At 43.8% G+C, this 17500-nt stretch overlaps 1 protein-coding gene across 4 annotated transcripts in view; it reads right to left on the reverse strand.

Moving 5' to 3' along the window:
- Positions 1-745: 745 nt before the first annotated feature.
- LOC125026712 overlaps positions 746-17500 on the reverse strand; it is a 170983-nt gene continuing 154228 nt past the window's right edge. For all 4 annotated transcript variants that reach the window (XM_047615350.1, XM_047615348.1, XM_047615351.1 and 1 more), the window contains 6 exons: positions 14278-16780; positions 8824-8999; positions 8341-8531; positions 7959-8121; positions 7383-7765; positions 746-7174 (listed from right to left, as the gene is read on the reverse strand). In XM_047615350.1, the coding sequence (XP_047471306.1) occupies positions 3460-7174; positions 7383-7765; positions 7959-8121; positions 8341-8531; positions 8824-8999; positions 14278-16780 (7131 nt within the window). In that variant the 3' untranslated portion in view covers positions 746-3459. The remainder of the gene's footprint in view (positions 7175-7382; positions 7766-7958; positions 8122-8340; positions 8532-8823; positions 9000-14277; positions 16781-17500) is intronic.

Consider the following 17500-nt stretch of genomic DNA (forward strand, 5'->3'; position numbering starts at 1 on the left):
GTTCATATATATATATATTTTATATAATGTTCATTTATATATATATAGATATATATATATGAATATATATATTTTATATAATGTTCATTTATATATATATATATGTATGTATGTAGGTCTATATATATATACATATATATATATGTATGTATGTAGGTCTATATATATATACATATATATATATGTATGTATGTATGTAGGTATATATATATATATTTTATATATTATTGCATCTAAACAGAACATAATTATCAGCAAAGGGAAAAAGAGCATATCTATCGGCACATTGATTATAATCATTATTCATAATAGTGACACAATCAACATTTATGGGCCTTGTACAGAATTACCAAAAGTGTCACTATTCTTGTGTTACAAATAGGGAGGTGATCCTCATGGTAGATCTTGACGCGACTCATAACTGTTCACTCCATCACACTGATAACTGTCGGCTACCTTAAAGATAAAGTATGTACAAGCATGAGACTTTATCAACTATTCAATAACACTGCCATCATCACTTCATTTCTCTTTGCCATGAATACAAGTTCCAACTTTGTCGTCTATGGTCAGATAAGGGTATATAATTGTCAAGGAGTTAGATTAAAGTTAAATAAGAGAGTCCCGCCTCATCACAGAAACCCCAAAATACAAAAAGCCGCAGGGATATGAAAATGATATATTGATATATTGGTCATCAGTGATGTGTTTCTGTGACATCAGAAGAGGGATAAGACAGAGTCTCTTTATAGTATTAAGTATGTATGATTTATTCATTAACACCTGGGACATAATACAATTGGAAAATTAATTTCTGACTCCTAATTCTATTTCTTATATATATATGACTTAATTCTAAAAACAGTGATGATATATGGTCATTCTTTTCCCCTTTTCCCCCCATAAGTGTCCCAAATGTACACACTGATAAGAAATGAAAAAGCCAAAAACCACATAGGCCAATACTGAAACAGTTATTGCCTTTCTAATGTCACAAAAACACACTGCACCTAAGGCAATGGGATGACTCATAAATCACACAATGAGGTTTACTGTGACAGACAACTGACTAGGTACCAAGATAGAAAAACGGATAGAGGTCAACTTGAAAGAGACAGACAGACAGAATTTCTTTTAAAGAGATCTCAACTAAGCCTGCGGGGTGTAAAGAGGAGTGCCACTATAACTCAGACTGAGGGTGGTGTATTAATTTGTACTTTATAATCCAGCTTCACGACTTATCCAACAATCAAGCATTTATTTACTTACTACATTAGGGCACCAGGAAGAAAGGCAGCAGTGGCAAGGTATGAGTTACCAGATGTGCAACTTCAGGTGAAAAAATGAAGACTCCACACTAGGTTCCATTGAAATTTGTAAAAATAAATAAATATATAAATAAACAAGAGAAAAAAAAAACTATATTGCACCTTCAAATAATTGCTACACCTGTCAGAAATGGACAGAAGAAATTTTCTGCACTTTACTCCCATTCTTTTTCATTTTTGGGTATCTTTTATTAAACTATGGACAAAGAATGCCGCAGTAAACACTCTTGAATTTTTTTTCAGTTCTGCCAAGAGATCACAATGCCACTATAAAAACGTAGTAGGATGAAAAAATACATGACGTCATCATCAGAGCTCATTCCAGTGGGTCCACCCATACCCCTCTCTACATCCCGCGTCATAGGTACTGCTACGAAACAATACTTCACTTTTGCTTTCAATAAAAGTATCAAAATGCATGTAAAAATACAAAAAGATTCTCAAGCATTTTTTTTTTTCACTCTTCATCGCACGTAGCACAGGGGTTAATATTATCCAAAAATTACAGCGTTTTCATCTATAAAGGGTGATTATGAACTAGTGCACCTCAATTGTCAAGAATAATCAATAGAAAAAGTAAGGGAAGAAGGAGACTGCACAAAAAGTTATTTGTACAAGAGATGGCGATAGTAAGGCGACAGAGGCAAATGTAACCAGGCTGAGGCTCCAGCGTTAGTCCTGTGGGAGTTGAAACCCAAGACAAACACTATACAAGATCCTTCACAGGGGATAACAAGCACAAAATCTTGTTTTTGAAATTTTTTGTCTGCCTTCTCTCTCTCTCTCTCTCTCTCTTTTTTTTTTTTTAATTATATATATTTTTTACAAATCTACATGTAATCTTAAGAAGAAATAGATAATTAAATGGATCACAGAGACAAATTTGCATCAGATTTGGAATATTAGAAAATGGGACAAGCCATAAACCGACTCCTCACAACTCTATCGCTGGAAGACTCGTCACCTTGGCTACACTCGTGTGGAGGGCTTCATTCAAATTATGCCCACTGGCAACTTAGTCTACGATGTTACTCAGCAGGGGCCTGCATCTATCATGTTTCTACTGCAAATCTCCTCTACTGTATTAACCAGTTTATAAGCATATTTGTGAAATATGCATATAACAGTGCTGTGTATGAAGCCACAGAAGAACATGATAAAAGGAGACCCTGAATTTGCCCTTCTGATACAACAACTTTGGGCTGGGGAGAAGTGTTCACAACTGCTTTATATGGCTTTTGAGTTTAGATGTGAGAATCTGAACGGGTGTACTTTGTATATACTTGGTGATCATGTCCTTAAATGTCCTTAAAACAATAACATTATCAAGGCCTTCCTTTTGGCCAAAAATACGTTAGTAATTACCCTAAGAAAAATAAAGTACATGGCTAAATTTCTTAAAAATGCCTTGCATAGACTAGTAATCATCTTGGCTTAAAGTGCTGCATTTCCAAAAAAATAAATTCAAATGTCAATGGAGAATATTTGAGCAATCATCTGATTATTCCCCACACCATTCAAAGAACACCTCTGAGTATTAAAGATCACCATAAATACAGACCTACTCCTGTCTGTTAAGTGTCAGGTTCAACATCTTCAATTTTAAACAATCGTCTTTGCATTGTATTTCCTCAAAATTCAATTATCAGAACTATTGAAATCCTTAGATTAAAAAAACTAAACAGTCTGCGTACTATTTACAAGAAAATGATAAATAAGCCATCTAAGAAGCAACACTTGTGGTAAGACTACCTTACAACTATACAACTGATTCATCAATAAAAATGAGAATTGTCACCAAAGGTTCTACAAGACGTCTTTCACTCATATGAGATCAATACACAAGTAACGGCTTGTGATATGGCAAAAGGTTACATACTGTACACTCATATTATTTCTCCGAAGAACAATTGTCATTTACCTCAGTCACAATAAATAAATATCGACTAGTTCTATATCTGAACAGAAAGTAAGTTTTCACTCTTTGTGACCAGTTACACTGCAGCTACCACATTTTGAGCTTCTATAGCCAGCTCACAGCCAAACACTAAAAATTACACGGCATTTGAGAAGTAACATGGTAACAGCAAGAATCGAGAATAACAAGATTCGGGAATTCTGGGAGCACTCACTAATTCCCTGGCCATTCACTGTAAGGTCCAGTCAATCTAAAAGGCGGAGCATAGCGCATCTCTGACCAAGTGGCAGTTGGCTGGGTCAGGGGTGCACGTGGTGCCATCGGACTGTAACTACTGGAGACATTGAAGGTAGGCAGAGGCGTTCCTTGCGACACAGAACCATGGGGACCAGGACTATAGGGAGGGGTCAAACCATAAGAAGGTTGAGAAATCTGATTTGCATAGCCTTGACTCTGTCCTGGGAAGGTATGTGAATTTGCAACATTTTGTGAATTTGTGTGAGGATTTGGCATAGATGCACTCTGCGAATTAGCATGGGGACTTAACATTGGAGTAACTTGTGGATTTAAATTAGGGCTTGGCATGGATGCAGTCTGCGGATTTGAGTGGGGACTTTGCAAAGGTGTGGTTTGCTGATTTGAGAGAGGACTCTGCATGGGTGTGGTTTGTGGGTATGAATGGGGACTGGGCATTGGTGTGTTCTGAGAGCTAGAGTGTGGACTGGGCATTGGTGTGTTGTGTAGGTTAGAAATAGGACTTGACATTGGTGCCCCATGTGCATTAGAGGATAAGTTGGCCATAGCAGTATTCTGAGAATTTGAATGAGGACTTGGCATAGGTGTATTGTATGAGTTTGAATGAGAGCCTGGCAATGAACTGTGTTGTGGGTGTGACTGGGGACTTAGCATTGATGCATTGTGTGGGACTGAATGAGGGCTTAGTATGGGCATGTGAGAGTTTGAATGGGGGCTGGGCATGGGTGTATGGTGAGTGTTTGCATGTGGACTAGGCACAGGTGTGTTTTGCGAGTTTGCAAGTGGGCTTGCCATAGGTGTATTTGTATGAGGACTTAACATAGGTATCTGATGGGAATTTGAATGTGGACTTGGCAAGGAGTTATGTGGACTATGCAAATGATTACTATAAGGACTATGTACTGAATTTCCATAAGGACTATGCATAGCATTCCCATGGGGACTGTGCAATGGGTTTCCATGGGGACTATGCATAGAGTTCCCATGAGGACTGTGTACTGAGTTCGCATGGGGGCTTGGTAACCGAGCCCCATGAGGACTAAGCATTGAGTTTCCATGGGGACTATGTAGTGGTGTTCCATGTGAGCTCCTCTGCACTGTGTTACTATGGGGACTCGACATTGGATTGTGGATGGAGCTAATCACTGGATTGTTAGGAAGATTACCACTATTACGGGAACTTGACATTGGATTAATACTACTAATAGGATTATGGTGATGGTTGTACTGATTAGGAAAACCTCTATACTGCTGATGCCCGTGAGGCTGGTAGGAATTTGCCCCCGGGGTAGGCACTGTGTTATATGGGTTGAACTCCTGCATGGCTGTGTTGAAGGGAGGTCTGCAATGTTCTCCATACCTTAAACGGGGATTTTGCATCCCAGTGTATGTGTGGTCTTCAGTTGGTTGGGGTCTCTGTAATTGTGGGTGGAGGGTCGGGGCACGAGCGGTTACCATGTTGGGGGGACAAGAGGCCACCGAGTAAGCAGGCACTTGTGGGGAAACATGGTATCTTTGAGTAGGACTATAAGCTCTATTGTGATCTATGACAGAGGGAAGTGGCCTAGAATAGTTAGCATAGCTAATAGGAGGCGACTTAAGGTCTGGATGATTAGGAACCCTCGGATCTGCAGGTGGGTAAACTGTGGCAGGCTTACTATCTAACTGATGTCCCTCCAGATGACCTTGTCTGTTCCCCATGGCATGTCCCTCCTGAGGAACTTGTCTCATTCCTACCTCCTGTGGCTTCATACTAACCACCCCATTCATCCTTTGGAATTCTGGCTCAATTTTCTGGACTTTGTTACACTCATCGGGGAACACAAAACCTTCTTTCATCATTTTCTTTTTCTTTCTCGGAGAAGGTTCCATTTTTCCTTCTCTGATCAATCTCTCTTCTTCATTTCTTTTCCTCTCCATCTTTTCCTCAAACTGTGGCCCTCCATGGTTTCTATATATAAGGTTCTTGTGCTGATAAAACACGAGACTAATTCTCTTTGGATCACGCCTATTTGGGTTCTTGAGTGCAGTTGTGGCATGCAGTTCATGTTTGGCACATTCAAATAGCACCGAACCGTGAGTCAGAGCAATGGCTACACCTCCGATATTTGGATCATGGAAATTCTCTACATTATCACTGTGTTTGATTACAGTTTCTGGTTCCTTGGGTTTATTACATGGTTGTTCACTTCTACTGGGACTTGTGTCACTGGTTAAATCGGGAAAAGGGTTGTTGTAGATCCTATCTTGATGGAAAGGCATTACTTCTTGCATATTTGGTCCCCTACTAAATTGATTTGTACTTCTGTAGTGCATCTGTAGAGATGGATCAACACCATTTTGCATCACATGTGGCAAACTGCATGCAGCGGAGGGAGTATTTTGCGAAAGTTGAGAGGAATGGGGATGAAGTTCATTTTGAGTTTTACTGATATTGTGGCATTTGTTTTCTTTACTATTTGTACACTGTTGTTGCTGACTGTTATTTAAGTAAGAGCATTGAGGATTGGCAGCCCCTATACCAGGTGGGTTTGGAGAAGAGACAGGTGTCAGAGGTGTACTCACAGGACAAGCTTGCCCTAATGGAGTGGGATGTGGTGTACCTGTCCTCACAGGTCCCCCAGAAGGTGAAGCCAACAATGACTGACAACTCTGGGGAGACTGTATGAGACTGGAAGGAGCAGCAGATTCTGCTGAAGATGATGGCATAGGAGATGGGAAAGGGCTGGATGAAGGATGGGGGGGTGTATAAGATCTAATACATGGAGAAGGGACAGGGGATAAACAAGGACTAGCTGCAGCTGAAGGATTAACAGGAGTCATGGATCTTGCTGAGGGAGAACCAAGGGGGGAGGGGTATGGGCTATGGCAAAGAGGGAGGTTTGATCGCATGGGAGATGGGAGAGGTGAGATGCTAGGACTGACAGTCTGGGATGGAAGCTGTGGGATATTTGAACATGAGGGCATGGGGGAACTACTACACTGAGGAGAATGTGGTCTTTTGAGTGCAGGGGACATGGGAGGGGGCATAGATGAGTTAGAAGAAGGTTGAGGACTAACTTGTACCATGGGAGAGGCACCAGGGCCAGATACCACTTTGGGCGAACTTCCTAATTGACTAGTAGGAGGGACACCTGAGTGTGTATGAGATTCAGTACTTGTCAGAACTTGGCTTGGGGCATTTTGTCTTTGGTTTAACTGGCTATCAGGAGCTGCCAAATCCCCAGGAGCCACTTCACTGTCATGGTGATTAGTATCTGCTAATGGTTGATTGGAAGATGCTACATCATCACTGCTTGTACTATCATCCTTACTTGAAATTATCTGGTCTAAATCACTTGAAAGTCCAAAATCATTATCTGGTCCAACATCTAATAGCCAACTATAGTCAGAGCCATCTAACCCATAGTTGCTTAATACATCATTAGGATCACTGAAGTCAATACCGTTTAACACAAAGTCCATATCAAGGCCAAACACATCACTAAGCTCCACATTTTGAGTTGAAGGGCTGCTCATCCCATTGACAGCTTTTCCCCTTACTATTCCTCTTCCTCGCCCTCTGCTTCCTCTGCTCTTAATTCTTTTTGGTAAAGGTAGACCTCTTGCCAAAAGATTTCTTGCACGGCACGAGAGGAGTGGTTCAGTGCGGAGGCGTATTTCACAGGGATATCTGCAAAAGAAAAACAATTATTAGTTCTCCAAAATAAAACTTGTTAGTCCAGTAATTAAAAAAATAAACACTGATTGTAAATAAAAGTGATATTATTGTATGAAAATTAGGCATGACATCAGACTTCACAGTTACTTTGAATTAATCTCAAAATTTATAAACTTCAAAATGGTCATGACTAAAATAAAAGTCCTTTGAAGTCACTTACTTTTTTAGCACCTCGAGAGCACCTGACTGGACCTTCTGATGATATGAATCGTAAGTTCCATTCTCATCAGTGGGGTCCAGAATATAGAGAGGTAAAACATGAAGTTGTTCATCATCTGGCTTGACAAATCCACGGTGCTTGGTGAGGGTCGCCACTACAGTGCAACCATTGTTCATGTTATGGAGGTCCTTATGTGCATGAGCACAAAAGTCAGCACATGCTGTGACACCTGTCCATGGCCGCCCAGGTTTGTATCCCAGGCGACATTCTATGCTGTCATCTTCAAATGCTGTTTGGTTTAAGTAGGATTCTGGTGCAAACTTCTGATACAAAGGAGCTATAATTGTAGCTAAACCTTGTAGTTTCTCTTCAACTTCCTTCTCCTGAAAAAGGAAAAAAAAATGTCATACATTAAAATATACATTTGCTATATTTGATAGTGTGTGTGTGTGTGTATGTGTATATATATATATATATATATATATATATATATATATATATATATATATATATATATATATAAAATATAACCATCAGCCTTTTATGTATAGATAAAATATGTAACTATGAACTCACCTCCTGCTCATCTGAAAGCTTGAATTTCCTTGCGACTTTACTGCGTGCATACTTGCAAGCATTGTAGTACATTGACCAGGAACATCCGAAACTGAAGGAAGCACCACAGGTTTCTTTGTCATAACCTTGACAGATACATGTGCGCTCATCATTTACACCACACCTGAAAAAGTGAAAGCATGAAATATGTACACTACATAGTCTACCACAAAAAACAGAACATTACTTGGAAACAGTATCCCAACTCATTACATGGTCAACAAGAAATTACTATATCAGCATACTTTCAGGACCAGTTTTAGTGAACACATTCCAACTGTTAAAACAAAAAATGTTGACCGAGTGTACTGATACACAAAAGTGAAAGCAAGTGGGACTTTACCTTCTTTCTGTTGGATATCCAAACTTATTGAGTTTGTAGACAAGCATAGAATAAAGGTCATCGGCAACAGGTAGAGGCATCCCTTCCCATGCTACCAATGCAACTACTATCCATGCTGACGAACAGGTATGTTTTGCTCGGTGCTTCACAATGGCAAGCATCTTCTCCTCAGGACCCCCACGGCGTATCACCTATAAGCAAAGTATAGCCATGCAATCACTGCAGTCTTGAAGAAAATGAAATTTCAGGGTCAGAACCTTCAAAATGAAAAGAGAAGCAAAACAAGAAGGAAATGACCGAAGTGCAATTACCCACATAGTTACCCTTTTCAGTAACTTTGCAACCTTGAGAAGCATCATAAGCTTCCAAAAGACACTTCACATGGTTTGCCTGAACTTTAAAAATACAAGTATTCCCAATATCCAACCAGTGAAAAAAAAAAAAAAACAATGATGGTAGTTTTGATTTTGCCTGATTACTTACCCACTTGGCAAGTGGACATCCAGCATCCGTCTTTCCTTCCTTCCCAGTGTAGATAACCTTTTCTAGCCTCACAGCAGCACCAACAAAGCCAGTCTGCCTTTCGAGAATACTCCGCAGTTCTAGCAGAGTAGATGCAGCACCGAGGTGGCTGTATATGGGGCCAGGGTCAGGGGTTCCTAAAAATGCAGGAGTCATTATTAGTTATAACCTTTCATTTCTTGTCAACCTTGTTCATCTCAATAAATTATTGTACAATCTGTATAAAAGACAAATTCAAAATACTAGGTTGTGGTGATTATGTATTATATTAAATGTATTTTCTCTATGAACTCACATAAAATACAAATTGGAATTCTAGAAAACATAAAAATAGAGTAAAATCAAAGCACTAGTGCCTACCTGCCACATGCAGTTTCACCACAAGAATCAGCAGTCACAGATGCAGAGCAACTGGCACTTGCAAAGCATGCTAGCCTAATTCCATAAAAGCAGGCAAATTGTGAAACAGGATGCAGAAATATATAGTATATACAATCATGCACATTAAAAAGCAGGTATCCCTCAAGCCAAAATCTTTATGGATTGAACTGATGATGATGGTAATAAAAGGACACAAATATATATATATATATATATATATATATATATATATATATATATATATATATACATATACACACAAACACACACACACATAATATAGTAAAGCATATACCATATACAGGCCACCCTATTAACCCTTTGAATTCTACCACTTAACGATAATCATTAAATTCCTCACATCTTGAATTACCATTCATACCACATATAGGCCAACAAGTAATATGTGTAATCTAATCAATGAATGCTTTAACAAATTATGATTTTGAATAAAATAGGAAATACATTTCCTCTGAATATATAAAAAAAATCAAGTATAAAGCTATCAAACTTTATGTAACTATATATTTTATTCACAGGATTAATATGTAACTCTAAAAGGCATCAGTTCCATTACAGTTATTAATATCAAAATGAAGCTTAGGACAATCTGGGATGATGTGTCAATGACAGGTGCTGTGATATACATATAATGTTCCATCTGATCTAGTTTAACATAAACCTGGCATATCAATGTCTGATGTGAGATATATCAAAATCATCCCCAAGATCAAATTCCTGGCAATGATATCTGGTGAAAAGCCACACAGACCGAGCTGCATAGAGACAGGGAGCGCTTGCTATGGGTGGATGCAAGCAGTCAAAAACAGGAAGGATAATGCTGATCTTTTTATACCTAAAGCAATTATGGGCGGTGTATGGGTGGCAACAGAGGAATACCGCCCATGTGCGCCCACGGGTTTAGCATTCTCTAATCCCACCCCCTGCAAACTGTCCGTCCAATATTGATTTTCAGGCAGGGAGTTCTGCGCGCTTTTTCTCATGACAAGACATCATTTCCATATTGTTTCGCATTTCCTCATGGAGAGACATTACTTCCACATTATTTCGCGTTTCGACTCCGCGCATGACCGGCTCACTATGCAAAGCCGTTCATTCCCGATGCATCAGACAAATTCACATTTGCAGAGGTAGATTTAAACAGGCATATAATTAATTTAAATTTGAACATTTAACATCAAAAGTATTACCATATTGATTGACAGTGTTACCAAAGCCTGCCGTTTGTTATCATACGATCCCAGAGTTGCCAACGCGAGCCTTTTAGTGGCTGCCGGCTAATCATCATATGCAATGCGAGGGCAGCCAAAGCGCGCACTACGTTTAATGCTGATTTTAATATGTATCGATAAAACTGCTTCAATTTAGGATGTAATTCAGAGGATAATGAACATTGATAATGTTCAACAAACGCATAATCAGATCCATTCACTGCATTACGTTCAACAAAACTTATAATCAGACGCATTTATTTCATGTTTTTTTTCGAAATCAGAAGTAATTATTGATCCATACATGAAGCAGCAATAGTAATTTTTTTTTTCAAGATAAATGCGCACAGCGAGCGAAAACAAGGCTAGATACATCTTAAAAAGAAAATGCATCTTTTAGTAACATATTCCCAATCATAAAAAGCTACGCAAAATTTCTCGCGACACACGCCAGCGTAGCGTCCAGAATCCCGTCCGGGCAGCAGCGAGCGTAATTTATGCGGGGCGCCGGGACACGTGCGCGCGCGGCCGCCTCATTACGGCCCTCGGCTGGAAGCGACGCCAGGCGGTCTATGTTCACGCGCGTCCCAACCCGACGGCCGTCTTAATGAACGAAGCCATAACAATATGCAATCGCGCTGTCGTTCGGCTTGCACTGTTGTGACGGGAGGGAGGGAAGCACACATACACATACGGATATTCACATTTGCATGAATACACATTATACTATATATATATATATATAAATATATAAATATATAAATATATATTATGTATATATGCATATATACATATATATACACATACATGCTCGCGCGCGCGCTTGTGTGTGTGTGTGTGTATGTGTGAGAAAGAGAGAGAGAGAGAGAGAGAGAGAGAGAGAGAGAGAGAGAGAGAGAGAGAGAGAGAGAGAGATGGGGGGCACGCGTGCATCCATCCAAGCACTGCATGTAATGCATTACATACATACTTCCTGTGTCTGTTACCCAGTTAAAACCGCCATTCAACACTGGGTGTGACAAAGAAGTGTCCACCGGAGACAGCAGTGGGTCTGTTGCCGCACAGCTGTGGAACTGATGCGCCACACCTGCTGCAGCTGTATGTGGCGGTGTGCGTGCGTGCGTGTTGTGGGTCTGAGAGAATTTGTGTTAGTGTTAGCATTAGTATTATGTGTGTGTGATTTAGCATGTGTTCCCGTGGTCGGCCTATCTACTTCTGAATAATCATCAGAAATGTTCAGTAGAAAAGAAATCGCCATCGATCGAGAGAAAACAGTATAAAGACATTCAAATGTACACATTTATTTCTGGTCAAAACGCTGGAGAGGGAGAGGGAGAGGGAGAGGGAGAGGGAGAGGGAGGGGAGAGGGAGAGAGGGAGAGAGAGAGAGAGAGAGAGAGAGAGAGAGAGAGAGAGAGAGAGAGAGAGAGAGAGAGAGAGAGAGAGAGAGAGAGAGAGAGAGAGAGAGAGAAAGAGAAAGAGAAAGAGAAAGAGAAAGAGAAAGAGAGAGAGAGAGAGAGAGAGAGAGAGAGAGAGAGAGAGAGAGAGAGAGAGAGAGAGAGAGAGGGGGGGAGGGGGGGCTAAGCCTACACATGAGCCCAACGGCGTGGCTTTAGGGAGCCTGGATCGATATCTGGGCAATAACGCGTGGCACAGAACACGTGCCTCGCCCCACGCGCCCTCGTCCTAATTGCCGGCCCTGGCTCTGACTTCCTCTTCCACATGTGCGTATTATTATAATTTCCCTAGATAAAGATGCGAGTGTCCATTTGGCGTTCGGTAATAATCCCTCCCTACTACGTTTCGAAATATATTTGCCACGTCTCTCTCCGATTCAGCAAAATCCAGTAGAACCATACGATCGGGAAGCGAGTTCGAAACAGCTAAGGATATACAGTTAGTTGTGAGGTAAATTATCGATCCAGGATTGGCTTTGAAACGTTTTCCACACTGCCCACTTGGGATAGATGCGTGAGAGCTTCACCACCCAACAGTTTCGTCTCTCCCTCCCGCTGAGAGATCCAATTGAAAACGAAATAGCTTACGAACGGATTTGCTAATAGTTACTATATAATTGCTTAATACATTGAATTTATATGATGACAATGCACGGCTAAGGAAGGAGGGGGGGGGGGGATAACAATAGCTTTCACAATAACATGATATTTTTCTGAAAAACGGGCTAGACTTGAACCCCTCCCCAGTGCTCCTTCGAACCCCAAGTGCCCGAGTCACCAAAATAAAACACGGCCGCTGAGTGGGGCATCGCCAGGAACCCTGGCAAGGTCATTCATTTTACACACGAGTGGTACACACTTCTTTTACTAGGTTCTCTCAGTCACTCATATATGCACTTATATGTGTAGTTACGTATACGCGAGTGGCGTAAAGAGACAAGTCACTTTCAATCTTTACGGGACTGGCCTTCCCCCTCCCTCCTCCGCCTCTTGCGCTGTTCCTCCCCCCCCCCCCTCTCTCTCTCTCTCTCTCACTCTCTTTCTCTCTCTCTCTCTCTCTCTCTCTCTCTCTCTCTCTCTCTCTCTCTCTCTCTCTCTCTCTCTCTCTCTCTCTCTCTCTCTCTCTCTCTCTCTTTCTCTCTCTCTCTCTGTATTTTAAATAACGACTGTGCTCTAATGTAAATATAAATTTGATATACACTCCCTTTCAAATCCAGCCGCCAATCAGTTTTGGCCCCTTTGATGTGTTGCTTTACATCAACCTCTCCCATATCTTCAACCCAGCCGCCGAACTGTTGGCATTTCTCTTTTTAAATCGTCATGCTCTTGATTTCTATTCATGCTTCCTTTCTTTATCACTAATTACTGTCCCCCTAGTCCGCTCTCTCTCTCTCTCTCTCTCTCTCTCTCTCTCTCTCTCTCTCTCTCTCTCTCTCTCTCTCTCTCTCTCTCTCTCTCTCTCTCTCTCTCTCTCTCCCCCTCGTCCCTCTTGGTCCTTGCATAGAGCCCAGATTAGCCTAGTCATTTTTCACCCTGCGCTATTCACTCTCTCGAATGAAATATCGCGCAGAGTTAAATGGACCGCGAAAATGGAACTCGATTCAAGCCAATTGCTCTTTGTATGATTTAAAAATGATTTATGAATATTTATAATTGCCTTTCTCTACCATTCATCCCCTAGTCTAACCCTCAACTCTCCATCGCATGCCCCTCTCCTCTACCCCCTCTCCTCTACCCCCTCCCCTCCACGTCCAACTGGTCATGGGATGATTGGATTCCAGGACTGCATTTCATGCTCTTACTAAACAACGAAAAAATAAAATAACTATCTATTGCAAGTCCGCAAGCATAAAAATAAGAAACCAAATTCGATAAAAAATCTTTCTGTCGAACGGTGCAAATGTGCTACCATGGCCGGATGCACATTTACATGCTGCCTAACGAAGAAATGCATGATGGTGGCCGTATAGATCATTCATACATGACATTAAAATGATTCTAAAAAGGAATAAAGCTGTATTTACAGAGCGCAATTAATCCGTTTTCAAAATGAACACGAGTAAACAAAAACCTTATAGAATCAGTCAATGATTAAAAGAACCATGCAAGCATATTTGATCGTCTTGAAATACGAAATACAAAAGTTAATGGTGAAAGTTGCTTTGTTAGGGGGCTTCACCAGATGGTTCCTTCTACCATTTACTGACATAAAAGACATGCAAACAAACATGGAGAAATGAATGAGCTTAGCAATAAAGGTAAAGTCAAAGAATGTCTACAGAGTCTAACTCACTGCAAATACATTTCATATCATTTTTAAACGGCTGAAGAGCGCTTTGTACTCACCAGGGGGGACAATGCATGAACATCGAGGGACGTTGAGCTCGTTTAGACGAAGGCGCTCCTTGCGGGCCTCCAGGTCTGGGTTCTTCTTAGGACCTTCTTGGACGGCGTCGGTTGTCTGCGACTGTGGTAGTGTCTGCGGCGCTGGCTCCGGCTGCTGCTGCTGCGGGTGGGGACTCTCCGTCTTCACCCTAGGAGTGTTGCGGGAGCCATCGGAGGCGTCGGCCTGACTGGGTGTCGTCTGCGGCGTGGTCGAGTGCGTCGAAGGGGAGGGCGCCTCAGCCTGGTTTTGCTGGACATGAGACAGATAACTCTCCGGGTGATATGTGGCGGGTTGAACTGCACCTACATTCTGGTGCAAGTTCGCCTGCTGCTTCTGCAGTTGTAAGGACTGCTGGTTGCCAGGGGTCGAACTGGCAACTTGTTGGCATGGCGTTGTCTTCGTGTGGCTGGCGAGTGTGCTGGTGTTGTTGGACGAATACTGACTGGAGTCTGACTCGTTGCAAGGCTGGAAGGCAGAGGCAGGGGGACCCGGGGGCCTAGGCGGTCCTACACAAACTGGAGGAGTTGGCACATGGTGCCGTGATGGCGTCTTAGGCCCCGCGGGGGTGGCTGCAAGCGGCCCGGGGCGTCCGGCCCCAGACACACTAGCACACGCAGGCCGCGACGATGGCGGTCCTGCCCCCCTGACCCTGCCAAACCGAAAATCCTGGCGGTTCTGGCTGGAGTCTGGACTGTCTGGAAAGTCGTACACTGACAACTTCGCTCCAAGGTTTTGTGGGCGGCTGGTTTCTGTGTTCCTCGTCCCGGTCTCGTCCTCGGAGGCCCCAGCTGGAGGCGTTCTGGGGCCAAACTGGTCCGGAGGTTTGGGTGCTATGCTGTCGGTTGGGCAAGCGGCGGCCTGTTCCACCTGCAATTCTTCTTTCTGTTCCACTTTGATTTCTTCTTTAAGTTTCACATCTTCACTTTCCTTCTTTTCTATCTCTTTCATTTCAACATCATCGCTATCTTTAGCTAATTCTTCCTTCATTTCCACATCATCAATAACTTCTTTCTTTATCTCAGTGTCAATTTCACTGTTACCTTGATCATTTTCACTACTGTGTTCACTAACTTGACAGTTTTGAGGGGGCGCTGACCCCCGCAGCGGTGTCCCTTCCGTGCTCGGAGGTTCACTGCTACTGTTAGTGTTGGTATGGGTATGTACGGTCCCCACACCGCCCTTCACATCACTACTGTTGGCATGGACCACAGAGCCCGGGCCAGGCTCTGCAGTCCTATAGGCTAAAAAATTCTGGGCCATTTTGAGAGATTCGTGCATGTGTGCGGGCTCGGCGTTGGCCACGCTGGTCACGGCAGCGACGTGTCCGGAGAAGTGCACCTCGCCTAAGGGCGGCGAGTCCACGCCCCCGCCGGGGTACGCGGAGCCTCCTTGCCGAGACATGATCATGTTCTTCAGTCGACTCTGCACGCTGACGGAGCCGTGCGGGCTTGCCTGTGGCACGCCCGCACCCCCTTCCAAAGTTTGACCCGAGTACCCGCCCGCAGACACTCTAGAGCCGAGTAAACTCTGCGTGGGGGGAGGCGGCGGGTACCCAGGCTTCTCGTTTGGGTGATCGGCTGTATGAGGGGTGTGGGGGGCGTGCGGCGTGTGAGGGGCGTGAGGGGACGGCAGCGTCGTCATGGTGAACCCTCCCGTGACAGGCGACGCCTCAGGCGCCGACACTGCTGGCGATGCCATGGGTGACTTGAACATGCCGCCCTGTTGTTGCTGCTGCTGTTGTTGTTGCTGCTGCTGTTGTTGTTGTTGTTGTTGTTGCTGCTGCTGTTGCTGCTGCTGTTGTTGCTGTTGTTGCTGCTGTTGTTGTTGCTGCTGCTGCTGCTGTTGTTGCTGCTGCTGCTGTTGCTGTTGCTGTTGCTGTTGTTGTTGATGGAAGTCGTTAGAGCCTGGGTAGCGGTGGGGATGGGGGGACGAACCCCCCACTACCCCGTTTCCCTGGTTTTGCGTGAGGAAACCGTTGGGCGGCCCACTCGCGAAGGCGGGGACGGACGTCTGCGGCGTCTGGGGGGAGAAGTGTCCCTGCGGCACGTAGCCCGCAGTGCCATTCTCGCCGGGGGCGTTGAACTGTCCGTTAAACTGACTGTTGAACTGCGAGACTGGTACACTGGGGGCGGGGGGAGCGGGGGGCCCGTTAGGCCCACCGGGGAAATTGAACATGGGTTGACGGGGCTCGAACTGGCCGAACTGATGTGGAGGTGGCGGTGGTGGGGGTGGGTGACCCATGGGTGGGTGGCCCAGACTTGGGGGGTGGAACGGGGGCGGCCACTGCCCCTGTGGTGCCTCGCCGCCCCAGACAGCGTTGGGGAAGCGCTCCCTCATGTGTGGGAAAGGTGGGATCTCTGGGGGTGGCAGAGGCGGCTGCTCGCCCATGCCGGGACCGGGGAAGAAAGGCATCATAGCACCCATACCGGCCTGTCGACGCTCCATCTTCTCGCCGCGGGGAGTCTGTGAACAGAAGAAAAACACACTTAGCATTCGTGATCAAATTGCATTCTTGCACAAATAAAAATTCTAACTGCATTTCTTACAAGATAAAAGATCGCAAAGTTTCATAGTAACTTAATGTAAAGAAGAGACAGCGTCCCTTTGACGTCCTTGCAAGGATGACGAGACAAGAGACCAGGCAGGAGGGGAGATGGAGGGTGGGGTGGGGGGTGGGGTTGAAACTGGCAGGGCGGGAAGGTGGTAAAGGCGGGTAGCCTGGCAAGTGTCTGGGGCATGTCTGGCGGTCGCCTAGCAGAATGACGACCTTCATCACCCTCCAGCAGCATCTCCATCATCACCAGTCTACTGTTTGTAAACAAGCTCACGTGGTCCACAAGTGCTTTATAATAATTACTCATAATTGGGTCAGCTGATGATCATATGTTCTACGGCCATGTGCGGCTGTGTTTACAAACAAGACCACGTGTCTAGCCAGAACAGAGCAGAGTGCAACCGCCCTTACCCGCGGGAGCGATAAGTGCGCATTCGGCTTGCGAACTTTCCCCTACTTCCCTCCCCTCGCTGAGAACAGGAGGGGGAAGGGGAGTTCCTCTCACACCCTAGGGTAAGGTGAAGTGTGGGGGAGGGTGGCACACAAATACCACCCTTCGGCGCCCCCGCCACTCGGAGCAGCGTTTAAATGTCATTCTTCCTTCACCCTAATTCAACAGGTGATTGTGG

This window comes from Penaeus chinensis, chromosome 6, assembly GCF_019202785.1.
Source record: "Penaeus chinensis breed Huanghai No. 1 chromosome 6, ASM1920278v2, whole genome shotgun sequence".
Taxonomy (NCBI): domain Eukaryota; kingdom Metazoa; phylum Arthropoda; class Malacostraca; order Decapoda; family Penaeidae; genus Penaeus; species Penaeus chinensis.